The sequence below is a fragment of the Eretmochelys imbricata genome, chromosome 24 (genome assembly GCF_965152235.1).
Source record: "Eretmochelys imbricata isolate rEreImb1 chromosome 24, rEreImb1.hap1, whole genome shotgun sequence".
NCBI classification, from domain to species: Eukaryota; Metazoa; Chordata; order Testudines; family Cheloniidae; genus Eretmochelys; species Eretmochelys imbricata.
In genome coordinates, this window is record NC_135595.1 from 9149274 (window position 1) to 9176757 (window position 27484).

The window sequence follows — 27484 nt, forward strand, 5'->3', positions numbered from 1 at the left end:
GGGATGTTCCCAAGCCTGAGCTAAGGTTGCAGTGAAGACATAGCCTTTGAGACTAAGAGGGCCAGTGAGTGCCACTTCTGGATTTTTTTAATGTGGACATTCAACTCTTGGGAACTGGACAGAGACACATGGCACCAGAAACAGCCTCAGATGGTAACAACTTTTAGTCTGCACTTGAATTTGTGAGGTAGAGGTGAAACATACCATTGAAACATTCCATCACCAATTCTTCCTTTTCAGTTGTCTGCTGCAAAACAGTAATCTGCTTAAATGATCTTTACCTCCCAACTCACCTGTTCATTTAACTTCATCCTGCAGTGAAGTTGTCATGCTGAATGCAGGTCTGCAAAATTAATTAACAAGCCACAAACTCAGGGCTCCGACTCCTCTGTGGAATCCAGGGCAGGGAAAACTGCGTGATGAAAGGAAAGGCTCTTCTTCAAATACAGAACTTCAATAATCAGCAAGTGCAAACCACAGCCTTATGAAGTTGATTTAGCTCGGCTGGTGTGCATGTTTATCTGTGTGAAAATCCCTTGTTAATATTTATATTTGGATTGTTTACCTATTTTGCCCTTTGTTTCCTGAGGTTGAAAGCAAATAGTTGCTTCCTGATGAGTCTTCCAAGGCTGTTGCTTAAAATACGTGAGCACGTGCCCACCCACCATTGTGGCCTAAGAATTGGGAGGGTTTTTTTTAATGTGCTCATGAGGAAGTTATTAATTTAAATGCGATTATTTCTCGAGTAAGATTAAGCCTTGTGGAATTAGCATGTCCCTGTAATTAACATGCTAAAAACAGGTCTGTTTGTTTCTCTTTGGGAAATGAATTAAATCAATTACACACCAGTCTCAAGGGTGTGAGGCTTCAATATTATCTTTCTTTTTGTATGAAAATAACAGATTGAAGGATTTTAAATGAGGCACTACAGAAATACTGGTTTTGTTTTAACCCTATTTTATTCAAGGAATCAGAATATTGCCGCCTTTGAGCCAGAGGAAAACCAAAGGGGGAGAGTTTTGCTGAAATATAAACATTTATTATTATTTATTCAGATTTATACCATAAATCTTAGCCAAAACTCTCGGCACGTCTGCCACAAATTACAAACATAAAATTAAATGACTGCTGTCGGACCCGAATCCCTAACAAACACAGAATTCTCCTTCCCCACACAAATCTCCACCCCATCCTCTGCAGCAGTCCATGCAAATTACTACTTGTAGTGTGCACTGAAGGTAAACAGACCCAGGTTTGTTTCCAGGGCAGGTGGTATGGAGCTCATCTCATGAACCCTTCATGGAAAGTGCTCTTCAGGTTCCTTCCTCTACCGCCTTTTTATTAAATCAAGGTGGCAGTGTGGCATGAGGAAAGAGGTTATGTCTCAATTAGAAAGATCTCAGGCCGTTTGTGGACTTATAGGCCAAAGCAAACACCTTAAACTCAGTCTGGAAACCATTAGGCAGCCAGTGCAGACCGCAAAGCAGTGCTGTCACACAGTGCTGCCGAGAAGCACTGCTTTTAAATAGGTCACCATGTTCTGCACCATCTTACATTTCTGGATTGGGTTATGGTGTCAGCACATCTTGGTGTAAATCACTTCTGTTCTACAGGAATCGGAGTAGAGGAGAGGTTGCCCTGGGTTTGGCCTCATGAGGCCCATGTTGGTAGCATTCCAGGAGACCATGGGCTGCACTGAATTTTTATGAAATGGTGCCAATTGCAGCTGCTTCCATTTCAAGTGTAGACACGTGGTCTGGACACTGCATAGCTTAGCCAGGTTTTTAACAAGCTCCTATTGCAGCTGTCAGACATGGTTTGGAAGCTGTCTGAATTTCTGTTAAGCATGGGGAAGTCTCTCCAGTGAATGGGGTAAATTCTGGAGTGCCATGACCATCTGCAGGGTTGGGTTCCAAACATGAAATTGTGTTGGAATTTCTTCCTGCGGTGTGAAGTGGAGAGAAAAATGACTAGGAGTTCTGTTCAATTACCAGAATTGCTTGGTGATCTGTCGCTACCAGTGCCCCTGTTGCCTTGAGCACCCTTGCTCTGCAAGAATGCGTAATCTAGGCTGTATTTGCACTTAGCTCTGTGGGTAGAATAGTTATTGTTCATTTATATTAACAGTTCTCTTCTGTACGCCTGCTGCTGCCTCTTGTTTTTCACTTTTGGATATTGGAAAATTATGGGGACCATAAAATGAGTAGGGACCATGGAAATGTAAACTACAAGATTATGCACAGACTGTGTTATGAATCTAAGGAATCAAGCAAGCGACATTAAATTGAGGTCATCTATCTACTCAGGAATGATTTGTGATGGAACCTAAAATAACCATTACAGCAGCTACACAAAATTCATCTTTCTCTGCTTGCAAAGAAGTCTGAGTAATAGTTTGTGTTTGCGGCCCTGCTGATACAAAGAAGGTTTGCTGATAGTATGGTGAATCTACTTCTTCAGTATACTTGTCTCCTGATTAGAGTTCCGCCTCGCAAACTTCATTGAACAAATGGCTTAATTGTTGGGTTTTTTAGTCTGGTTCTAGGATAAATTACCATGAGGATAATTTTCTAGTGAAAAAGCTGTTCAAATTAACGTACTCAATGGAAAATTATAGATGGATGCAGTGGTGGAGGAAAACTTTTGTAGTTTCGATTGTGAATTGTTTGGGGCATGCTTGTTTTGCATGCAGCATCTAGCACAGGAGGACCATGATCCTTGATTTGGGCCTCTAGGCACTACTGCGTTTTAAATAATACAAACTGATTTGGACGCTACAACAGATACTTGATAGCACTAATATGTTTTGGAGAATCTGGAGTACTTTTGACCTTCATTTTTGTGTGATGAAGTATTTTGGAAAGATTTTGACCAATGAAAATAAAGTCATTTGACACTGTTTACAAGATTTCAACAATAACGGACCTAATCTAATCAGATCTAACTTAGATTGTAATATTTTTGGAGCAGGGAACCCTGTCTGTGTTTGAAAAGCTTCATGGACATATATGGCATCATACTAGTAATAAATCAAGATTCATAAAGTTATTGCCAGATCCATTAACCCCTGATCACTCTAGTTTTATCCAATGACCATCGTAAAATAAGATTCTCTATCAGATTTTGCAATTTCTTATTAAAGGTTAGCAAGCCTGATTTTTTTTTAAATAAATGAAAAATGGTCTTATAAAATTGGAGCTAAACTATTGCCTTTTCTCCCCCTTCTTTCTTTCTTTATTTTTCTTAAAAAAAAAAAATAAATAAAAAAAAAATCCTTTCATCCTTTTCCCAGGAATTCTCATCGAGTACGGAAAGTGTTGATAAATCATTCTGTTCCGTAAGTTTGGCCAGTTTTGTTCTAGTGGCTGGGTTGCCTCGCTTCCTTATTTTACAGCAGCATTTCCTCTGTGTCCTGAAATACTAATCTCTGGTCACCTGGCAGTGGCCCTTAAACAGCTCTGATGTTAAGCCACTCCATGTAGAACACTGCATTGCAAGAGCATTTCTATGCCAGCATTTTATGCCCAGTGCATGCATTCTATTGGCTGAGTCCTCTTGAGCTGTAGCAAAGTTCTGCTATCCTGTCTTATGCAGAGGCAAAACAGAGAAGTTGATAACATTTTGATCTGAACACAAGGATAACATTTGTCCAGTTTATGCTTTTTAATAGCCTGCAGTGAAATACAAGTTAAACAGAGCTTTGGGAAATTTTGTTTGTACAATTTTGACTAAAGCAAACAAGAAGTCATGAGGGGACCTGCAAGTTAGATATTGTATCTTGTCAATAAATACCCATCTATGGAGATATAAAAAATTGCATTTAAAAAGAAATTACAAGCTTTAACGCAGGTGAATAACCCTGGCTGATAATACGAATTCTGAATACTCATTCAAACCTGTCTGTGTGTGTTCTCCCCTCTAGTTAGAGGAAATGCTGTTTCCTTAAATTTTCTTACAAGTTGTCTGCCCGATGGGATTTAATTTGCTTTTTCCACAAAAATCAGTTTTCTGTCTGATGAAATTACTTTAGATCAAAACTGATGTTCCCTAATAACTCTTCTCTTGTTATGAAACATTTTTCATTTTTAATCAAGGGCATCTCTCTTCAATTTGTACCATTTTCCTAACAGTGCACATTCTCACTTTGGGATTCCTAATTGGCTTCCCATGTATTGAATATGTAGTCCATGATCAAAAATCACTTATTGAGAGCTGTGGGGTTTGTCTTTTTAATATAATTATTTACAGTGTCTTACATACCATTTTGTTAGTCAAATAAGTTGAATTCCTCCTGTGTAAATGAGCTCTTTGCAAATGTGTACCTGAATCTGTCTTGCTCCTCTAATGAGTAGATTTGAAGTCTTATCGTGTTCTAGGATTATTTCCACAGATTATTTCACTATGTGAAACAGTAAGAAAAGGATGGTAAATGAAACCTTACAGTGGGCTTATAAAGTGACTCAATGCTGTTCTCGTACAACCAGTTTAGAAGCAACACACTGAAGAGGGTTGGCATTTATTGATATAGTCAGCGAACCTTAAAATATTTGCCAAGGGTGATAGGGTGTTCTCAAAGAGGCAATGCATGCTAATGGTTAGAGAAGAGGTGGCTGGGAGCCAGGACTCCTGGGTTCGGTTCCTAGATCTGCCACTGTATTGCTGCATGACCTTGGGTCGCTACATTTTTCTATTCCTTATTTTTTCATAAAAAGAGGATAATACTGTGACAGGTTCAGTGACAGAGATCCCTTTGGGACTGTGACCTGATGTGCTGAAATTACCTCTGAGCCCATTTTCCCTGCCAGCTTGGGACTCCAGAACCCTGCTTTGTTGAGCCAGACACTCTAGCCTGCTGCAACACAGGCCCAGGGTCCGGGACACACCCCCAACGCTGCAGACCTTAACTAAAAACAGCTCACCAGGTTACCTGTCTCCAGCACCCAGACACCCAGCTCCCAATGGGATCCAAACCCCAAATAAATCTGTTTTACTCTGTATAAAGCTTATACAGGGTAAATTTGTAAATTGTTCGCCCTCTATATCACTGATAGAGAGATATGCACAGCTGTTTGCACCCCCAGGTATTAATCACTTACTCTGGGTTTATTAAGTATAAAAAGCAGGATTTAAGTGGTTTCAAGTAATAACAGCCAGAACAAAGTCAGTCACAAAGCAAAATAAAACAAAACACGCAAGTCTAAGCCTAATACTTGAAGAAACTGATTACAGGTAATATCTCACTCTCAGAGATATTCCAATAAGCTTCTTTCACAGACTAGACTCCTTCCTAGTCTGGGCCCAATCCTTTCCCCGGTACAGTCTTTGTTAGATCCAGCAGACATCTCAAATGGTAAGCAGGGGATTTATCATGACTGGCTGCCACCTTTGTCCTTCTCCACCCCCTTTTATAGCTTTGGCGTAAGGCGGGAATCTTTTGTCTCTCTGGGTCCCCACCCCTCCTTCTAAATGGAAAAGTACCAGATTTAAGATGGATTTCATTTACAGGTGACATGGTCACATGTCACTGTAAGACCCCCTAGTCTCCATTCCCCATGGGCTGGCCCAACCGTACACAGGAAGTCTTTCAAGTAATTAGGGCCATTTACAACTGATTGTTTCTGGAGCACCCTTAATGGCCTCCACTTAATACGTTTACATCAGTGACCCAAGTTTATATCTTATTCTCCTAACTCTAGATATAGAAATAGTACATGCAAACAAATGGGATGAACACACTTAGTAGATTACAAGTTTTTTAATAAAAAGAAGAGGAGGACTTGTGGCACCTTAGAGACTAACAAATTTATTTGAGCATAAGCTTTCGTGAGCTACAGCTCACTTCATCGGATGCATTCAGTGGAAAATACAGTGAAGTTTTTTCATGACACCATACAAGGGTTATTTAGCTTAAAGCATATTCCAGTTATGTCATATTCATAGCATACTTCCTTAAAGCATATGGAGTGCAATGTCACAAATACTTAAATACCTCCAGAGGGTTGTTGGGAAGGTTTAAGGTTTGTAAAATGCCTTCAGACCCTTGGATAGAAGGGGCAGTAGAAGAGCAAAAAAAAAATCTATATTTTATAGCGATAGTTGTTACCTTCATATCAGTGATTTCAGTTTTATAGTTCTCACGTCAATGTTGCCTAAAGCGTGTGAGATCCACTTACAATTTAAATGCCTGTTCTGTAACCTGAAGGGACTCTGTGTGGTGTTGGCTTCTGCCTTTTTCCCTCAGGAGAGAAATCTATTCTTCAGGCTTCACTATCCATGGTTATTCATGTCATGCTTGAACATGGCAGACTTTTATTGTAGCCAATCAGACTCTGCAAACATTTATGTCCTATTTATAAACTAGCTGCAGACACCTGTGCCTAGCTAAATTGCTTAGGTTTTTATACACATGCACATGTATGAGATATGTGGTATTCCTCATAATTAACACTTTTAATCTTGAAACCCAGTGGCAGCGTACAGTTAGCTGGAAGAGTCTAGATGCCCTGTAGAACATCCGTTCTAGTCTATGCATCATTGCTCTGTTTCTGTAAAGACCTACAGCCTGCTTCTTGTGCTACACACCGTCTTTAACTATTGTCTAGCTTTCAGTGCATCAGGTAAGAGTCTCTACCAGTTTAGTAGTGGAAGTGAAAGAACATGTAAGAGATGCTGAGAAACCGGATATAAATGAGATTCTGCTGTGTATCGCTCCGAGACAGCACCTGTGGTGTTGCTAATTTCTGGCACCAGAAAGATATAAACTGAGGGGAGCTCAGAAAAAAGCAAAGAAATGTGGTGAGGGAGACAGGAGGGGGATTGAATTGAGGAAAGACTAAGCGTGAAGTCCGTATAGCCTGGCTAAGTAGGAGCATAGCAATCTACAAATGTTTTAATACACATGCCAAGCAGCGCGAGAGAGGAATTGCTTACAGTGGACAGGATGGGGATGATATTGGAGACAAGGAAAATATAGATTGAACGTCAGGAGATGCTTTTTGACAATAAGATCTCTTAGATTGTGGAACATAAGAAAGGCCATACTGGGTCAGACCAAAGGTCCATCTAGCCCAGTATCCTGTCTTCTAACAGTGGCCAGTGCCAGGTGCCCCAAAGGGAAGTGGGGAGACCCTCCACTGCTTGGGACACGAAAACTAAACTGGGCAAAAGCCCTGGGGAACGGTCAGCCTTCTGTGCCTGCTGAGAGGCTGGAGTAGATAATACTTATGTGAAATTAAAGATGAAAATGACCTACGATTCCATAGGAAAGGCACATGCTTATGAGAGGACAGTTGCTGGAGAAGGTGACCCAAGCACTGCTCCCCAAACCACTCATCCTAACTCCTGAGCAGACCACAGGGCTTGCTCCAGATCAAACCAAAATCACGCTCCCACCCTCACACACACACCACCTGAGCATAGCAAATGCCTTGTTCTGATCCCTGCAAGATAGTGTACTGAGTGACCTTAGGATGCCAGTTATCTGGGCTGTGTTCATAATCGGAGTAAGTTATTCAGCAGCATCCAGACCTAAAATGTCATGGTTTAACTTAGATTTTTTTTTTTAGGGGACGGAGTGATTTTAAAACATCACCAGTTAAATGTGGTGCTGTAGTATCAAGTAAGTGTTTATATTGGCCCAGAGAGTGCTAGAGTGATACTTAACTATGCTGAGAACCTGAATGAAGGAATAAGGTTTCACTTCCACCTCTCTCTGCTTGGCCTCAGAAGTTAGTTTAATGTCATGATCCCATGTAAGGTAAGCTTACTGTTAATTTTCTAATGCTGAAATGCAGGTCTGCATTGGCTTAATTCAATCTGTCGGACCTTTCTGGGGTTCAGTGTCTGTTATATAGAGACATAGCTTAAGGTTGCTGGTACCATTCAAGGTCAGTGACTGTGGATCCAACTGGGTGTTTACATTTTCCAAAATGGCCTCTGTAACAGGACTCAAGGTGGAGATTAATTTTCCGTACTGTGTTGGCACCTCAGCAGAAGAACAAAGTATATCTCAATGAGCTGCTTGGCACGCAGGAACTTAGCAACAATAAACAATAGGGAGGCCATTTCCTGGCAGTTCACGACTGACTGGAGGAGTAGAGGTGTCTCCAGAGGTCCATAATCCAGACAAACTTCCAGGAAATGTCTATGCAGTGTTGTTGTAGCTGTGTTGGACTCAGGACATTAGAGAGACAAGGTTGGGGAGGTAATATCTTTTATTGGACCTACTTCTGTTGGCAAGAGAGACAAGCTTTCAGGCTTATGTGGAGCTCTTCTAGTGAGAGCCTAGAACTTCTGAGTTCTACTCCTGTCTGACAGTATCTTTGTGCAAGTCACTTCCCTTCTCTCACTCTGCTTCCCTCTTCCTAAAACAGGGATGATGATATGTAACTTTGTAAATGCTTTGAGCTATAGATAAAAAGTGATTTAAGTGCCAAGCATTAGCTCACTTGAGGGGCTGGGAAGCTTAATTGGTTAATGTTTACGAAGCATGTTGTCAAGGAGAAACGTATGAATGAGAAGTATTAAACCATTAAACAGTTAAAAACCAAGAGAATATAGGATGTTGAAGTGATGAGCTGAATTGTGCGTTGCCCTAGATGTATGTACCAGTGCTCTCTTCCTAGCAGATCAAGATTTGGACAGTCCCCTTGAGGAAAGCAGGGTTTCACTCTTAGCTTGCTGTTATGTTTATGCCTCTGAATTCCATTCATTAATTATCCTATTGGACACAATCATAAATCACTATTGCAGTAACTAGGCTTTATTGAATATCTCAGTAGCGTGTGCAATGCATGAAAGTTTCAATATCCATAAATTATGCTGCTTGATTTTTGTATGTGAAATTATCAGATGCACACACACCAAAGATGAAAATTGACTTGAGCCATGAGGCACAACAAACTTTAAAACAGGAGCAATAATCATAATAAGCAATTGCAGCATTTTGGGGTTTTGGTTGAAAGAGCCCAGAAGATTCTGTGGGAAAAGTGGATGGGTTCAGTGTCATGGATACTTCTGGAGGGTCAGAATATTTGTTTTTAACCAGTTTGCAGCTAGCCCTGCAGTGAGTATGTTAGCATCAGTGTGGTGGTCAGGAACAAGAAGGAACTGAGTTATCAGAAGTGTGGAGAGGTAGTTTCTGTATAGTGGACAAGGAAATCAGGATGCCAGTCTGAAAGGTAACATACAGACAGGGCGGTTCTACTTTGGATGGGGATTGTTAAAATAGAAGATGGAAACTACATGATGTAGTTCAGATGTGTGTATGCTAAAGGACCGAACATCGGATGGCGCAGGGTTTTTAAACATTCATTCTATGGCTGGTGGTTGCAATTGATCATGCTGCCGTGGATGCTATGCAAACATTTCCTCCTATCGCAAGGACACCTACGCTTTCTTAGCCAGCGTAGCTTAGTGAGGGAAAGCTGCTGTCTTCAGAGGGTGACTATTGACTGCTTTATAGAGTCAGGTGCTACACTTACATTGAAGCATGGAAGCTTTTTGATGTGGACTACAGACAAAAACTAAACCCCTCTGCTCTTACAGAGGATGGAAAAGGACATTAATGTTAACTAGATGGCTACTTTTCTTTTTTACCAACTTCACTTAGTCTTTCATAGGTGTTCTGTTATAAATAATTTTTCCTTTGCTCTCTTTGCCCATGCTACATAGCTTTTGCATGTGCATTTCTAGCATGATCGGTGATGGGGGCACTTCACAGCTTTTAATTCTTTGTCTTTAATGGCAAAATTCAACTATAAACTTCTGCCATTTCAAGTTACAGTTCTGCGGCTCAAAATGAGTAGAACAATGTTTAACCTGTAAAATACAGCAGCCACATTCACAAATATGTTAATGGTTAAAAGCTTTAAGCTGCACTTTAAGCTTGAGGTTTAATCCCACCATAAAATGGTCAGAATTCTGAGAAATATTCCCCAGATTTTGACTTAAAAAAACAACCCAACCTTGACAAAGTAACTGTGTGAGGCTGGTAGAATTAGAGAAAAAGATCTGGGCTCCCTCTAATGGCTCTCTAGGAGTAGAGACTTTACACTGTTGCCAGACGTGTGGTGTTGCACAGATAGATGAGTAAGTGAACAAAAATAACCATGTTAAGTCAGCACCACAATGGGATTGTGGTGCGAAGATTTTTATCCCAGTGGAAATGGCCAGTTTCAAGGTGAGTGAAATGCTCTAGGGAGGTTTTTGTGTTCAGTACACATACTTTTTTGGTGTCCTGTTTTACAGATGATCACCTACTCCTTATATTCACAAGAGCATTAGACAGGTAGTAGAAGCTTCTCTTCCATGTGCAGTTTATCCCAACAATTTCAGACTGACTCCTAATTGTAGAACTGTGGGTTCTTACGCACACAACTGTTGCCTTGTAACTCTCTTCTCCCACTTCCTTAAAACATTTTAGCCTGTCAGACTTGCCCCAGAGAGAGAATTCATCAAATCCCTGATGGCCATTGGAAAGAGACTAGCCATTTTGCCCACCAAAGAGCAGAAGACTCAGCGTCTTATCTCGGAGCTGTCTTTACTTAACCATAAGCTTCCGGCACGCATCTGGCTTCCCACAGCTGGCTTTGACCATCATGTGGTGCGGGTGCCCCATACGCAGGCGGTGGTGCTCAACTCCAAGGACAAGGTAAGAGTGGCCGAGCAAGGAAGATTAGTTCTCTTGAAGCATTGTAAGATTAGCACTTCCCTTAAAAGCTGACTTCAGAGAACCCAACATTAAGAACGTAGCTCACTGCATCTTCTGGATATTAAGCTAAATAAATAATAATTCACCTTCTCTTAACCAGTCATAAATAAGATTCACCTGGCAGGGTCTGTCGTCACCATATGGTACAGAGATGTAGCAGGTAGAGCAGCACATAGCAGGCTTCCCTGCTGTCATTCTCTGGGCTGCATCACTTGAGAAGGTCAAGGACTCAAGAGACATAGGAAGAGGAGTCCATGCAAGGGTAGCTGGGAGGGGAGAGTCCAGAGAAGGCTTGAGCGAGAGGAAGTTTCCCCAAAGCTTTCTAATGTTGGGTTTGAAATGTTCCTGGATTCATGTCCCTCTTGGCCACTTTCAAACCCTAGCAACAGCCCTTCAGAAAAAGGGCCAAGTTTAATGGTGGCGTGTGGTTTCAGTGCTGTGTGATAAGGACTGGATTTCAAAGGTGCTGAGCAGCATAACTCCTGTGGAAATAAATGGGACCTGCAGGCATTCAGCATCTGAAAATCCAGCCCATAATGTCAGCAAAATCGACCAAAGATATTAGGGTAACATTCTTACCTGGGTTATATGTGAGCTACTGGCATCTGGGGCAGAATACAAGGCTACTCTTTTAACGGGTTGTTTCTGCATGGCTTTGAGCTCTCTGGCCCTGATCTTAAGCACACAAGTGCTCCCATTAACTCCAGTGACACTACTCACATGCTTCAAGTTAAGCGTGTACCGATGTGCTTTGCGAGATCAGTGCCAAAATGCTCAGTACCTTGCAGGATTGAGCCCTCCAAGCTCAACGTTTTTTCTTCTGGTGATTGTAAGTTAGTTTTGCATTGATGTGAATGTTACTGACGTCTCTTAAACATCAGAGTAAAATATGCACTTTGGTGCTACTCAAGGTAATTAGCATTTGACCCTACGCCGGCCTTGTTCCATTTACCTTACTCTGAGCACATGTCCTTGTGCATTAAACAAGCTGAGATACTTCTGGCTTTAAGATATTGCGATATTATTTTATTAGATCCTCTGATTTTCAGTATCAATACAAATGACTATAAACCCCTTCCTTCATTCCTTCTTCATCTGGAATGTAAATTAAAGGTATATTTATTAGTTACATACTTTAATCGCCTACCAGTCATGGTACCCCTGAAAATTTTGGAGAGAGCAGCAGGATCTAGGACTCAGAGTCAGGAACTCCCAAATGTGGCACTAACTTGGTCTGTGACACACACACCTCTGTTTTCCCATTTGTAAAAAGATTTAGCTGATCCCCAGTGTATTTGGAAGACAGCGATTATTATTAGTCACAGGATTATGGTAGCAAGTATGAGCCCTAGTCCTGGACCAAGACTGAAGAACAGGGACCAATCTAAGGATCAGATGAGAGAGCAGGTAGATTGCTTAATGTTCAGGGTGGTTTGATGATGGAACGGCTAGATACTGGCCAGTGTTAAAAGTGAACTGGAAAGCAAGAGAGAAATGAAGGACTCAAACCCTGGCCAGTGTAAGTTGTGTAGCCCTGTGTCAGTGACATTTGTTTCCGCTTCCCTCAGGCTCCCTATTTAATCTACGTTGAAGTACTTGAATGTGAAAATTTTGACACCACTAATGTGCCAGCCCGGATCCCAGAGAACCGCATCCGGACCACGAGGTCTGTGGAGAACCTGCCAGAATGTGGGATCACTCATGAGCAGAGGGCCAGCAGCTTCACAACTGTTCCCAACTATGACAACGATGATGAAGCCTGGTCTGTGGATGATATTGGGGAACTGCAGGTGGAGGTGAGGCAGCCAAACTCCCCGTCACTAAGACTAGAAACCCAATGGGGAAAATGAGTCCCAGCCATAGAACTGTGTTCCCTGTTATAAGGAAGAGGGGACATATGGTGCAGTCTGTTCTCAGAGGGACCTCCCCATCTCAGCTGGCTCCTGTTTTGGTGACTCCTTGCAGCCAAGGAGGCCTGGATGCTGTTCTCTGTGGAATATGCTACCAACATTGAGAGCAGCCAGAGCAGAGTCGCTTGAGTGGAATGCACAAGGGTTTGCCTCTTTGCCATGCTCAGCATGATGCCTCTACAGCTTTGTCTGTAATGTCTTACTCCTTCCCTTTTGGCATGTCCCGCAGTGAGAGAGCACTGAGCTAGCTGCAGCTCGGCAGCATTCTAGAGCTAGTTGGTGAACAAGGGGCTTCCCAACCGTGATCGTGGTAGGAGTAGCTGCCTGGCTTGTAAAGGAAAGATGTGTGCAAGAGAATTTCTCTTGTGAGCAGCCTCTTGTGCACTGAAAGCATTCGTACAATGCAGCACATCCCAGGCACTGAGTATAAACCGCAATGTGAAATCTGCATCCTAACACATTAAAATGCCGTGGCTTGGAGATTGAAATAGCAAGCCTGCCTGGAGCCCCGGATTGAAATCTTGGCAGGAGAGACTCAGTCATTCATCCCACCAAGGTAGATAATCGAGTGCTGTGCAGTTCACTCTGTGCCTGTTCTTCTCTTTTGGATGAGACCTTAAAAATTGGGCCTGTCTGCTCTGCATGGCTATTAGGTCCAATGGGACGCTTCTCATAGCCAGGGTTCGCCCTGCTGTTGGACAGTGTGTAAGCTCACCTCCTTCATCCTAGAAGTGGCTGCATTTCAGTGGCTCTGAACATGATTAATGGATCCTTTGGACTGAAAGGTTTATAAATATAACATTTTATCATTTTGCACTAAGGAGAACACTGAGACTTTCTGGTCTGTAACTCAGTCTTGTGTCTCTTTCCAGCTTCCAGAGATGCACACCAACAGCTGTGACAATATTTCCCAGTTCTCCGTGGACAGCATCACCAGCCAAGAGAGCAAAGAGCCTGTGTTCATAGCAGCTGGTGATATTAGGTAACAGTGAGCTTACGTTGTGGGTGGGAGATTTCCCTTACTGTAAAGACCGCAGAGCTGGAGATAGGTTTCACTGTCTTTATTTAAAACAAGCCTTTGTGTTGGGTGGGGAAGAGTAACACCAGGTATCTCCATTAAAATCTCTGGTGAAAAAGCCCATTAGTCAGTACTCCTCATCTTTCTCACTAGGCCTGAGCATCAGGTGCCCTGTATGTTCCTGGACTGGAGGCAGGTGTGGGCTGGGTAGTGGCTGGGTGTAATGGGATGTGCCGTATGAATTAATTCCAAAGCCTCTTCTAAAGAGATGCACTTATTAGCTGGGTAGTGGGTTCTCTTTCACTTAAGCAAAGCTCAGTGTCAGGTCTGAGTATCTTTGAAAACTAGGAGCAAGACCAAAGTCAAAAGGTCAATTCTTCATCAGGTGAGTCAACTGACCAGTTAGTAGCCATTTGGTGATATACGTGTGGCGTGAGCATGCATGTTACAACAGATCTGAGATCTCGGAAGCTAAATAGGCTTAGGCAAGGTCAGTACTTGAATGCACAATCTCCAAGGGAAACATGAAGTACTACAAGAGCTGGAATTGATGGCGTTCTTCTTTTGAGAGAGCAGCCTCTTAGCTCGCTTTAGGGGGTGCAGCGTTGCTGAAAATTGACTCACTTGAATGAGACTGAAGACTGCGGTTCTGCCCATGTGTGGTCCCAAAGACTTAGTGGTGTAAGCGCTATTTTCCTAATTTGAAGGAGTAAATTCAGCCCATGGAAAATCAACCTCTGCTGTTTCCGTTAGATACAGCATTTTTCTTCATCCCCTACCTTAAGCTGTTTAACAGTGCAACAACCCTACACAGCTGTTATGTTCCACTCCAAAATGGGGTTTGCAGGTCAGTGATGGGTGACGTGATCCCTGACAATACAAGCTTTGTAAGTGCTTTGGGCTAACGTGTGTATGATGGCATTGGATTGTCACTGAAACCTCTCTTTTGGGGAAAGCAGACTTGCGTTTTTAATGACTTTACTTTCTAGACGGCGCCTCTCGGAGCAGCTTGCACACACCCCGACAGCTTTCAGGAGAGACCCTGAGGATCCGTCTGCTGTTGCCCTGAAGGAGCCCTGGCAGGAGAAAGTCAGGTATGAGTGAAGGAGGTGGGGTACAATGGAAAGCTGAATTGCCCCCATTCCTGTAATAGGTCCGTGTTGAAATCCCAGCTTCGTCTCTGTGGAATAGCTTCCCTTGTGGCTGCCTGTGCTGATTTGCTCTGTAAGTAAATGTGGAGCCTCAGCTTTGGGCACTGATTGCCTTTAGGGAGCAAATATTGACTAGCAAATAGATTCAATATTTCCAAAACAAAAGGTCTCCATACACAGCAGTGATTGATTTAGGCTCTGTGTTCCAGGGTGCTCTGAGTCCCGCAAGTTTGGTGCTTGGCTTATTCTTTTGGAGGGGGTACGATTGTGGATGGGAGGGGAAGTGATAGAAAAGGGCCTTATTTCCTTCCAGTGCTGCTTAATTCCTCCTGCTGTACAGTTTGGCATCTTCTCTGCTTGTTTAACACTTATCTATGGCACTTTTGTCAACGCTGTATAAACATAATAAACGACTGTCCCGGCTCCAAGAACTGACAGTCCTAAAGCCCCAAGTCAACAAAATACTGAAGACTATCCCTGTTTAGCAAAGCATTTAAGCACATGCTAGCAGTGAAAGAGAAACATCCTGAGTCTAGAAATTCTTGAATCAAAATCCACCTCTTGGTACTGCCTTATAGCTGCTGTCTTGTTACTATGCTGTTGTGCTAGGCTCTTTCCAGAGATGCCCTGAAGGAGGCAGAGGCTCTCCTCTCTCTTTAACTCTTTGTGATTTCCCCACAGGCGGATCAGGGAAGGCTCCCCTTATGGCCATCTTCCAAACTGGCGCCTCCTCTCGGTGATTGTCAAATGCGGAGATGACCTCAGGCAAGAGTTGCTAGCATTCCAGGTCCTTAAACAACTGCAGGTAGGAAAGAGCAAGACACCTCCCACTAGTGCTGTGGGTCCGTAAACGCAGCCCATTGGTGCGTTTGACTCACAACTCTCTTTCTCTTTCAGTCTATTTGGGAGCAGGAACGCGTGCCCTTGTGGATCAAGCCATACAAAATCCTCGTCATCTCCGCAGACAGCGGCATGATTGAGCCAGTCGTCAACGCAGTGTCCATCCACCAAGTCAAGAAACAATCCCAGCTCTCGCTGCTGGACTACTTCCTCCAGGAGCATGGCAACTACACGACCGAAGCATTTCTGACGGCCCAGAGGAATTTTGTGCAGAGCTGTGCTGGATACTGCCTGGTGTGCTACCTGCTACAGGTCAAAGACAGGTGGGCCCTGTGTGTTGGAGTGAAGAGGCTGTAGTCTGAGCACACAGAATTTCCTTGCCCACCGGGCCTTGGGACCAACCACTGGGGGGCGGCAATCAGGGAATTGCTGTCTTGAGTCTTGCCCCTTAGAGAAGTGTATTAAACCCCCCAAAGGGGGTAGTAAGGTTTCCAAAATTGCATCCATTACTCAAGATGCCACTTACCTCATTCTGTGTCTTCCCCACCAGCAGGGAATCCCTGAGAGCAGAGGCATCCTCTCATGGTGCTTGCTGGGGAATCAGAACAGTGGGAAGTGGCTGGAGTATGACCATAGGGGAACCTGAAATTTGAGTAGTGGGAGTTCGTTTGTGTTGAAGCCATGCTGCTTGGAGCATTTGCTGTGTAATTGCAGGGCTGTTTTGTAAGCAATAAACCCTCATATATGTACCTAGTTAAAATGTTATTTTTTGGTAGTGTTGTACAAGAGGCAGAGAAAAGAGGCAAGCAGAGAAAATTTGCAGCCCCGTGTGCACTTGGCATTAACAGGAGATGCTGCTGGCTTAAACTGAAGCCAGTACCTATTTGCTTTGTCAGTGCTCAAGCAGTTGCTCCTCCGCATTGGGTGAGGACTTTATAGCTCTTTACTCTGTGGGTGCGTGGTTCTCCGGCTCCAAGTGACTGGGAGGGAGATGGCGTCTGAAATATGAGCTTGTTGACAGTTTTCTCTCTCGTTCTCTTTCCCCTTCAAGGCACAATGGCAATATATTGCTGGATGCAGATGGACACATCATCCATATAGATTTTGGGTTCATTCTCTCCAGCTCCCCCAGGAACCTTGGCTTCGAGACGTCTGCCTTCAAGCTCACGTCGGAGTTCGTTGATGTAAGTGAGCTGTAGCTAAATTCTGCCAGGAAGGGAAAGGGTCTTGTGGTTTGAGGCACAAGATCAGGAGCCAGGAAACCTGAGTTCTGTTCCCAGATTTGGAAGGGAGTGTGGTCTAGTGGTTAGAGCAGGGGACTGGCACCCCAGACTCTTGGGTTCTCTTCCATACACACTTTCTCTGTGATCTTGGACAAATCCCTTCTTCTCTGTGTATCAATTTCCCCATTTGTACAAGAGGGATGATCCCTATTTCTTGGTGAAGAGTAGTTATGAGAATTGTAATTGATTTCTGCAAAGTATTCAAATGAAGGGCATTATAGAAGAGTTAATTCTTATTCCTAAAGAACACTCAGATCCTAGGAAGAAAGTTGATATAGAAGAGCAAAGTCTTACCATAAAATTAGATCCTTCAAATAAATGTGCCTTTTAAATAATTCCTGGTGTGCTTTTCCAGCTGTCTTTGCTGGCAGGGCTGCTGTTGGAATTTCCTCTCTATGGAACGCTTTTGGCATGTCACTAGAACCCGTGCTCACTGTCTGATCTGCTTTCCAGGTCATGGGCGGTCTGGATGGTGATATGTTTAACTACTACAAGATGCTGATGCTGCAAGGCCTCATCGCTGCCCGAAAGCACATGGATAAAGTCGTCCAGATTGTGGAGATAATGCAGCAAGGTATGGCACTGCTTTCCAGCCTCATGGCTCCAACCTGCTCTTACACTTGACAGGATACATATGGGCATTTCACACACCTGTGCTGGGAAAGGGGAGACAGCTGTGACTAGATGCAGAATTTTGCTCCCTGTCTCTGCCCTCCAGATGGTCTTTCTTTTCATTGCGCAAGTGTTCCCAAACAGAAGACGGACATGAAACACCATATGAAAATCTGGCAGTTCTGACGATATTAGTCTCTGGGATCTTTGTGCAAGATCCACATCAGCTGCATGATGCATCCACATAAGACCATTTGAATTGTAGCGATTTGAATATAAAGGATGGATGAAGGAGGTTTTGTGTAATGGTGAGAGCAGGGGATTGCGACTCAGGTCACCTGGATTCTGTTCTCCGCTCTCCCACTCACTCTGCGTGACTTTGAAAGAGTCATTTAGGGGCCTGATTTTCAGAAGTGCTGAGCAGCACCTGTGAGTCCAGCTTAGGTCAATGGGAGCAGCAAGTGCTGTGACTTAAATTTTCCCTTAAGTGGGATCCCTGCCTCTCTGAAGGTGTTGTGGGGATTAGAGTATAGAAAGCTCTTTAAGCTCCTGTGAGGAAAAGAACTAGAGGAGAATTATCATGACACTCCTGAAAGCATTGCATAGAACTAAGCATTCAGTCAAATTGCTAATGCTGGGAAACTGTAGCATGCTTTGATCCTATCTCATTCTGTGTATGTCGTCTAACTCCTATTTAACTACTGTGTGTGTGTGGGTTCTATGGAAAGATAAATAGGTTTGGCAGGACCGAGCTTCTGAAGAGCAGGCATCTAGCTTGCTGATCTTGACTCCTTTATTTAAAATGTAATTTGCAACGTTGCCTGCCATGGGGAAAATTGTTTGCCAATCATAATGCTCCTGCGGACACTTGAAGTGTGGAGAGAAGCAAGCCAATAACTGAGTGTGTGTCAGTTTGTCCTTTAGATTGCCAGAGATGTTACGGAGAAAGTCAGCAGAGCCAGGTCCATACGGTAGCGCAGGTCATCTGTGAGTGTCAGGAAGCAGAATAGAACATTCACAGATAAGTTTTCTATTGTATGAGATCTTAAAGGGGCTAGCAGCCCAGTGCTCCCCAACTAGTAGCGTATGTACGGGGACTGGCACTCCGAGCTCCCCCCGCCCAATCCTCATGAGGGAAACCTCTGTGCAAGGACGGGGGTGGCACTGCTGCCTGCCCTCCATCTAGCTGTGCATGTTCAAACCTGCCATGGGGCTTTGCTTTTTCTTGCATGCACCAGGCAAGGTCTGAGCACAGTGGCAGGTTAGAGCAGCCCCAGTTGCATGGGACGGGGTAGGCGTTGGCTGGGACAGCTGAGATCTTAGTCTGATAAATGTTCCACTTTATCAACCTCACTGCAGCAGAATTATATTCACTACATTCCCCTTACAGGGCCAGGGAAACTGTCCCTAACACAAGCATTCAGGGGTTGCATCACCAAACTACAGCTTTGCAGCTGGGATCCTATGGTCAGGTCGTCTAATGGTTAGAGCAGAGAGTATTGGGAATCTGGGTTCTGTTGCCAGCCTGGTCATAAGAGCAGAGGGAAAAGGAAATCAAAAATGTTGTAGATATTGTAACTTTATTTCCCTACTATACTATAACACACTTAGCTACCTAAGTTAGAGGAGTGGAAATAACCATCCAATTTTATACCATGGCACAGTATAAGGTTGCACCTAGCTGTAAGTGAATTGGGTCTGTTCCCCTTTAAAATTGCACAGAGGGCAATAACCAGTCTTAATCTATTTACCGTATATACTCATTCATTAGCCCATTCGTTTATAAGCCGACACCCCAAGATGGATAGGTAAAAATAGTAAAAACTGAATGACCTTTTCATAAGTCGACCCTATATTTCAGGGGGTGGCAAACTTCGGCTCCTGGCCCATCAGGGTAAGCCGCTGGCGGGTTGGGACGTTTTGTTTACCTGGAGTGTTCACAGGCACGGAGTCCCTCAGCTCCCTGTGGCTGCAGTTTGCCATTCCCAGCCAATGAAAGCTGCGAACGCACATCCCGCAACTCCCAATGGCTGGGAACGGCGAACCGCGGCCACAGGGAACTGAGGGGCTCCGTGCCTGCAGATGCTCCAGGTAAACAAAACGACCATGTATTAGATATTCGATTCAATGATTTCGTAGAGTTTAAAATCATCACATTTGGTGTAGACCCGTTTATAAGCCAATCCCTGCTCTTTGATGCGTCACTTTTTTTACCAAAAATATTCAGCTTATGAACGAGTATATACGGTAATTGTTTTCCTCGATATTAATGTCAGTGTTTTGATGATGTCTACACAGTGCCCTGTCTCTGCATTGTGTTGCAGTCTCTTACTCCTAGTTAGTTCGCAGCTCTCCCTGCGGCATGTAACCAGGCTTGAAGCAGTTCATAGATTCATAAAGGTTAAGGCCAGAAAGGGTCATTATGACCACGTAGTCTGGCCCCCTGGAGTCCTCAAACATAGTTACCACCCCAGTACATTAAAAACACCGTTTACCTCCACACACGCCCAGTTACGGGGAGAGTTAAACCTCATTCATCAGCTCTTGCACGCGGACCTCTGCACGCCTGTCTGGCCGCTCAGGCTAGAGCACAGGTAGCAGCAGCCTTGTTGGACCATTTCCAAATGATTTGTTGCTAGTGTGGTTCAACACTTCCTTTGCAGTCCAATAGCCCAGACTGTAAAATCCTCCAGCACCAAGCAAGGATGCTGCACACATACAGAATACCTAGTTGGTAACCCTCACACTGAATCAGCAGCTCTTCCTCCTTCCCTCCCCTCTCCCGCTGCATTTGGCTGAAGTTGCACGGCAGGGTGAGTTGGGAAGAGCCTGTGTAAGGGTATTGCAGTTCAAAGTCTGTGTGGTGCAGTGGGGGAAGGAAGTGGGGAATAACTCACATTCCTCCACTGGGGACCGGTTTCAAGCATCCACCGAGGTATTCCTCACCTGGCAGAGACTGGCTTTCAACTACAGATCAAGCAGTATTGTGTTGGGATCCAAGGGGGACTTTAAAGTGGTCGCTTAAGAAACAGGGGTGGTTCCTTCATTTGGGCTTTGCCTACTTTCCTGTAGTAGAAGCTCTTTAACTAAACTACCTTAAGCACCACTCAGCACACAACCATAACATTGTGTCAGCCGGTTTGTTAACCCTAGCCTGGACGAGTTAGCCACCCCCAGATGATGGGTGAAAGGTGTGTCCTTGCTTATACTGAGGGCCAGCTCTCTAGCTGCTGTGAATGGCTGCAGTGCCGTTGGAACTAGTGGGGCCAGATTCCCAGCAGGCATATGTCTGTGCAACTCCATTGGAGTTGATGGTGCGACTCCATTTTACACCAGCTGACAATGGGGCCCAATGCTGTGGTTGTGAACGCATGTTCCTGTCACTTCCCAGGACAGACAAGACCTTAAAGGGACCCTCTGTGCAGGTTTCCTTGTCATTACTAGACGGCAGTTGCAAAACATGCCTCCCAAACCAGGCTGCTCTGACTCTCAACTATTCTGCGTAAGTTCTTCCCACTGCTCCAGAATTCGCTGTTAACTCTGCTCCTTGTCTCCTCCTATGTCCCCATCCCCACCCCTACGTGTTAGGTTCTCAGCTGCCCTGTTTCCATGGCTCCAGTACCATCCGCAACCTGAAGGAGCGTTTCCACATGAACATGACGGAGGAGCAGCTGCAGATGCTCATTGAACAGATGGTGGACGGCAGCATGCGGTCAATCACCACCAAGCTCTATGATGGCTTCCAGTACCTCACCAACGGCATCATGTGACAGCTGCGCCCCTGCCACCGACTCAAGGATGGCTTTTGCCGCAGCCACAGTGCCCAGCTGGAGACCTGCCACCTGGCCGAGGGAAAAGGTCTTGCCCCCTGTGGTGAAGGGAGCTGAGCAGTAGCACCTCCCGGGTGCCAGGTTTAACAGACTCGCAAGCCACCACCAACAAAAAACAGTGTTCAGAGAAACAAAATCCACGTGTGAAATTGACTAAAAACAAAAAGGATCATGTGACAACCATTGCGATCACGTTTAATGTGACCGCGGGGTCCAGGCGTTGGTGAGACAAAGCCATCAGCGCTCTGTGGACAACAGAGCATCTGCTAGACACCAGAACCATGTGTACATCAGTTCCTCCCATCTTTATTTCAGTATTATGCCTGTTGATGTCCTGTGAACTCTTCCACAATCTCATAATCGTTTAGGGCCTGGGGTGGAGGGGGCCAAAACCATCCTTCTCCCTGAGTCTGGAATTTGCTGATATTTTGAGCCTTCTGCTAGCACCACTTGAATGCAGTTGAGGTGAATCCCCATCAGCCCCCAACCCTGCATGTTCCTGTACAGCGTTCTCAGCATTATTTGACTCTCCTGATGTTGGTTTGGCTTTTTTCACCCTTTGCACATTTTAATGTAAGTTTAAGTTGCAAGTTAGACAACAAACGTGTCTTGAGATCATAGGTCACTAGACACAACCCATGTAGCACAGTCTTAACCTTCTGGAGCATAGGGTTATTAGGACTTAGATCTTTTTGTTTCGTTTCATCCACGTCTCTCATAGTCTGGCCATGCAACGGCATGCCCGTCTGTCTGTCTTTGGGCACCTTTTTGACTTTGTTCCACAAATCTGGGGCTGTGAAGCTTTCCCCTGCAATAATATCAGACTTCATACTTCATGGGTTTGTGCCACACTGAATGTCTTGTCCTTGGCTGATGATCCTGGTGATGCAGTAGCCTGGCCCTGAACTCGCACCGCCTTGAACTCAGCAGCGGGGCTGCAAGTTGCTTTGTGTGTGGTATCCGCACAAGGGTTACATTTCCGTGGATGATGAGTTTTTACATCTACCTGGATCGGACCTCTATATGCAGAATGTTCCCCTGGAGGTTATAACCTGTCCCATCCCTCCTCGGTGGTGTACTTTGGCCTGAGCCAAGTTTCATGGCTCCCAGGGAGTGAGGCAAAATGTGGACTGATTTTGCTAGTTTTCTTCCTAGAGTAACTGAAGGCTAGTCTAAACTTATCCATCTTACCTTGCTTACACACCTAGCTAGAGTTCAGGAGACGGGTTGATTTTTAGTTTTGCAGCAAGCAGGGCATAGCTAGTGCCTTTTTTCAGTTTTAAGTAAAGAAGTGATCGTGCTAATTTTTCATCCCCAGAAACAGGTCAAAAGCAGATGCTGACAAGCACAAAGTTATTGCAAAGAACCAGTAGAACACAGCTGTGAAGTTGTAAGGCCAGGCTGTTTGGCTTATAGATCCAGGGCATGGAAATCACTCTATGCTGGGCTGATTTCATTTTTAAAACTCCCTTTCCGCTACTGTCCAGCTGAAAACATCTGTACTTTATAAAGAGCAACAAGGTTTGATTTGTTGAAGCTTCTCCATTTCTGTGTATTAGTATAACTCTATTCAGACATAAGTCCCTTCCCTTGTCCTCTCTCCCCTCAGTGTATTCAGACTTCTTGCAGCTGCTGATCAGATGGTGGAATCCCCTACTACCTGAGTGTGTGTGATTTGTTACCTCAGTCCTGGTTCTCCCCCATTGACTCCTGTATGTGGACTCTCATGTTAATAGGTGTTTGTTTAGTGCTACTTTGCCATGTTGATTATTTAGCCTTTTTTTTAACTGTATTTTAACATTATGGGATAGAGGTTTCTGGCAGGAAGAGGCAATATTTCCAAGTTTTGCAACCAGAAGTTCAAACCACTGCATATGCTCCTGCAGCCCAACAGATGAGCAGCAACCTAGGCTTCACTGTCTCCCAATTGCAATTAAAACATACAGGTCGTGGGGAGGCATAATCTTCTGTCACTTCCTGTTCTCAAAACCAGTTATTCTTGTTACCAGTTTGGAAATGGATTGGCAAAATGTAAGTTATGGCTTTTTACTGTCCACTGAAAGAATTATGAAAGGTCTGAAACATTGACTTTGCAAGGAGTGGAGAACGCTTGGGTAGCAATATGCTGATCCTTGCAGGTGGGAATAGAAAAGGACCTAGTGCTAGTTTCATTACCAAAAAAACACTAACCTAGTTGCTTTTGTCTGTTCGTTCCATTTTTTAATTTTTCCCTTTAAGTTCCTCCTTGTAACTGCTCTTGTGACCCAACTGTTCCCGGAACAGCCAGCAGGGGCTCGGAAAAGGGGCCGTAGATTTTAAGGAACAATCTGAATTTCTGTGGGAAAGACCCAGCCTTGCAGTGCCAGAGGGGTGGAGCTAGAAATGATAGAATTGTTTGGATGATCAGTGTGTGGGGCGGGGTGGTATCGCTCTAATATAAGGACAAAAAGTAACTATGAAGGTTGGAAAAATGAGTGATACTTGTCACATGTTGTAGCTTACAAGCAGATTTGCAGGCTGCTGTGTTGAATGGGGTTACACTTCTGTAATCCACTTGGCAGTGGTAATTTTAACCTCCTTCTGTAATCCACTTGGCAGTGAGGGTAGCAATTATTTGTAGGAGCAGCCCATGACATGTTAGTCATTTTGGCTACTACTGAGTTTCAGAGCAGAGAAAGGATCATTTTAAAACTTTGCAATTGCCTTGTTTTTTTGGTGGGGATCACTGGGATTTAACTTTTGGGTCAAATTTAGGCTTAGTTTACTCATTTGTATGTCACTTAGCAGCCTGTTGAATTGTCGGAAAACTGCTTTAGCGGCTAACTTCATGTTTCAGCTCCTGCCGCGACTCAAGCTTGCTTGGCCATAAAAAGCCGTGAACAGACACTTCAAATGACTCCATCTTGCTTTTTAGCTTCCCCCTCTGCATTTATCCTGACCTGGAAGTGAACTGCAACCAAGTTCCCCTTTAATGTAGCAAATGGCATACGGCTGCCCAGTGATCAGATGTACTGAGCCCATAGTAGCAGCATTGCTGCAAGTGGCAAATTAGCAAGTGAAATAATGTCCCTGTATACAAATTACCCAACCAGTTGGGTGACTTCTTCAGATTGTTGCTACTTAATCTGGATGGGATCCTTTGGAATGTAGTTTTCATTTAAAATCTTCATGGAGAGTACATTTTAACAGCGAAAAGGGGATGGGCTGCATGATGGCAAGAGGAGAGGGACAAAAATAAGATCCTAATAGGCCATACTAATGGCCTCTCCTTGAGCTGAAGCGAACACCCTTTCTGACAGCTGCTGCTGGCTACACGGACTGTGTGTGAACCTTTCCATGTGTGGGGACTTTTTATTTTCCTATTCAGTAAGGATGGGCCAAACTCAGAAATAAAATATACAACCAGAACTTGATTTCTAATAAAATGTCCTTTTTTAAAAAAACAGAAAAGCTGGTGCAGAAATTGTTGATTGCGTCTCGTTAAGCCGTCAGCAATTAAGAAAAAGCTTAAAGGGGAAAGCTCTGGTGGGAAAGATTGCTTTGTGTTTCCTACGTATTCCAAGCCTGCCTCTTTCTATCACACCCCTAGGCTTGCATAAAACAGATTAAATGCATGTAGATAGAGTTTGACCCCGAAGGATCACTGGGGACAGATCTTGAACTTAACCATGGGTTTCAGGACAGATCTAGTTTTTTTAACCTCCTTTGAATACTAATCCTCATTAGAGGATTTCCAAGCACTGCACACAGGTGAATGAGCATTATCCTCATTTTACATGTGGGGAAACTGAGGCACCCTGGTATGACTTGATGAAGGTCATGCAGTGAGTCAGTGGCAGAGCAGAAGGATGGTCTTGTGCTTAAGGTGCTGGAATTAGACTTGGGGAATGGAAATGTCTAAATATGTCCCAACCTTACCTGGTAGATTTTCTCCTGGTGGGTATTGGAGTCAGATCAGCTAGTGATGGGAATGAGATTTTACTTGAGTTAGCAGCCCTACCAAGCTAGCTCAGCTATGGCGGAGTGGGAGTTGGGTTCTGTTCCCCCTCATGCATCATTAACAGAATGGTTGACTGAGGTTGAATCGCTAATGCCTGTGCCACACCACTGGCAGTCACAGGGTGAGACAGGTCTCACTGAGGGAGCTTCTAACAGTCATGAGGATGCACGGGTGTCCCTGAGCTCTGCCTGCAGAACTATCGTTACCGGGGATGATGCAGGTGAAAGAATGAGCCCCGCTTCCCATTTGGATCTCAAGGTGGATTGTTGAGCATGTAGGTGATGGAGATGGAGGCATTGAGCCGGGAGCCCAGCGAGGCCTTTCGGAGAAGAACCCCACCTCAACGTTCTGAGACCGGTTTGTCAGTCGCTGCAGGGCAGTTCCAGTAGGGGTGTAGACAAGGAGGCCGCGTTGTGCCAGCATGTGTCCACGGAGCTCCCAAACACCTGTCTGATGGGACTGATGAAGTCACGAATAACCTCTGCCAGCTGGAGCTCTCTGCTTTCCATAAGAGCACCCTCATCCCTACCTCCTTGAGGAAGAGACAGAGGCTCCAGGAGAGGAGACTTCCTCAGTCAGGCGTGTTAGTAGCAGAGTTTGGGATCTTGACTCCCATCCTCTGACTCCCCATCCTGGGCTGCATTTGACCCAACCCTGGAGATGGGAAAGGCTCTGTATCCCATTCCCATGTGCCTGGCCCCCAGGCCGGGAGCTGTGAAACTGGAGGGTTTGATTAGTAGTGTGTGGGGCTGCTGCCCAGGTTCCTCCTACCAGGTACCTTCTACCTGGCAGCGGCATACTCTGCAGTTTTTAAACTGGCGTGAAGCTCAGCTCTCCAGTGGCCGAGCGGCTTCGGCTCGGTCTGCACAGAATTGGATGTGGGGAGTGGAGAATCGTAAGAAAGGGGAAGTGTTCTGGAAAGCCGCTGTGCTGGACAAGCACACCAGAGTCTGACATCGAGGCCAGAAGGGACTTGTAATACTATGGACGCTCACCCCGGGAGCTCTCCCTGTTGCCCTGCACACCCCCTCGTGGCCTGGTGCTGAGTCTCTGTTCCCCCCAATGGACTTTCAGTAAGTTCAGCGAAGTTCTTATGTAGCGAACGGAGCCCCTTCGGGGGTCTGGTTTATTTAAACAAAGGCCAATCAGCTGTGCAGCAAGTCTTCACCCCCAGCGTCCGGGGTGTGGGGAGGGAACCAATCTTAGTCTGTCGGCCCATACCCAACTTCCTCTGTCCTGGCTCATCGCCAGGAAGGCCCCATTTGATCATCTATTAATATGGAAATTCTAATATAAATGTAATATTAGTACAATGTAATAATGCAGTTATAAATTAGAGTATATACAATATATTGTATGTACTAGAATGATAATAAATGATCATGCCTATATATAAACATAATCATAGTCCATTTGCAATTCATGTAGTTATAAATCAATACAATTATCATTAATATGCAAATTATGATTGCAGAATGCAAGATTCAGCTACCTACAGATCTTTGATCATAATCATTAACTTTCAGGTAAAATGGACAGCAGACACACCAGGTGAAACATTTTAAAATATTTCTTCTTTGAAAAATGTCATTTATTAACAGAGGAATTTCCCCCCATCTCTGGCTGTGGTGAGGGAGAAACTGATGAGTGTGGATATTTACCACTGCAAATTGAAAACTTCCAAGTTTAACTTGGCCGTCAATTTAACTTTGCCAGTGGCTCAACCAGTGATTTCCACCGACTAGCAAAGCAAAATAAGAATACCTAACTCTTAGGTATTGTTCATAAGTACATCTCAAAACACTTCAGTCTTTGAATGTACTCATCCTCGTGACACCCCTGTGAGGCAGGGCAGTGCTATTATCCGCATTGTACAGATGGGGAACTGAGGCACCGAGAGGCTAAGTGATTTACCCAAGGTCACCTGGGATGTCTGTGGCAAAGCAGGGATGTCTCCTAAGCCCTAGGTGTAAAACTGCCTTAAAGGTTCCCCAGTTGGCAGGGAGATTTCTTCAGCGTTCAGTGCTGCGCTAAAAGCCACAACTTTAAATGCACATGCCTGCGAGAGGAGGGAATGCTCGCTGACTTTAGATGTTTGTTTAATTTAGATGTTGAAAAATCTAGACTGG

At 44.4% G+C, this 27484-nt stretch overlaps 1 protein-coding gene across 1 annotated transcript in view; it reads left to right on the forward strand.

Moving 5' to 3' along the window:
• PI4KB (phosphatidylinositol 4-kinase beta) overlaps positions 1–24768 on the forward strand; it is a 57697-nt gene extending 32929 nt beyond the window's left edge. Inside the window, exons 4-12 of the mRNA XM_077840888.1 lie at positions 10424–10651; positions 12280–12507; positions 13494–13603; positions 14629–14733; positions 15472–15595; positions 15688–15953; positions 16682–16814; positions 17367–17487; positions 21114–24768. Coding sequence (XP_077697014.1) covers positions 10424–10651; positions 12280–12507; positions 13494–13603; positions 14629–14733; positions 15472–15595; positions 15688–15953; positions 16682–16814; positions 17367–17487; positions 21114–21295 — 1497 coding nt within the window. The 3' untranslated portion in view covers positions 21296–24768. The remainder of the gene's footprint in view (positions 1–10423; positions 10652–12279; positions 12508–13493; positions 13604–14628; positions 14734–15471; positions 15596–15687; positions 15954–16681; positions 16815–17366; positions 17488–21113) is intronic.
• The last annotated feature ends 2716 nt before the right edge of the window (positions 24769–27484 follow it).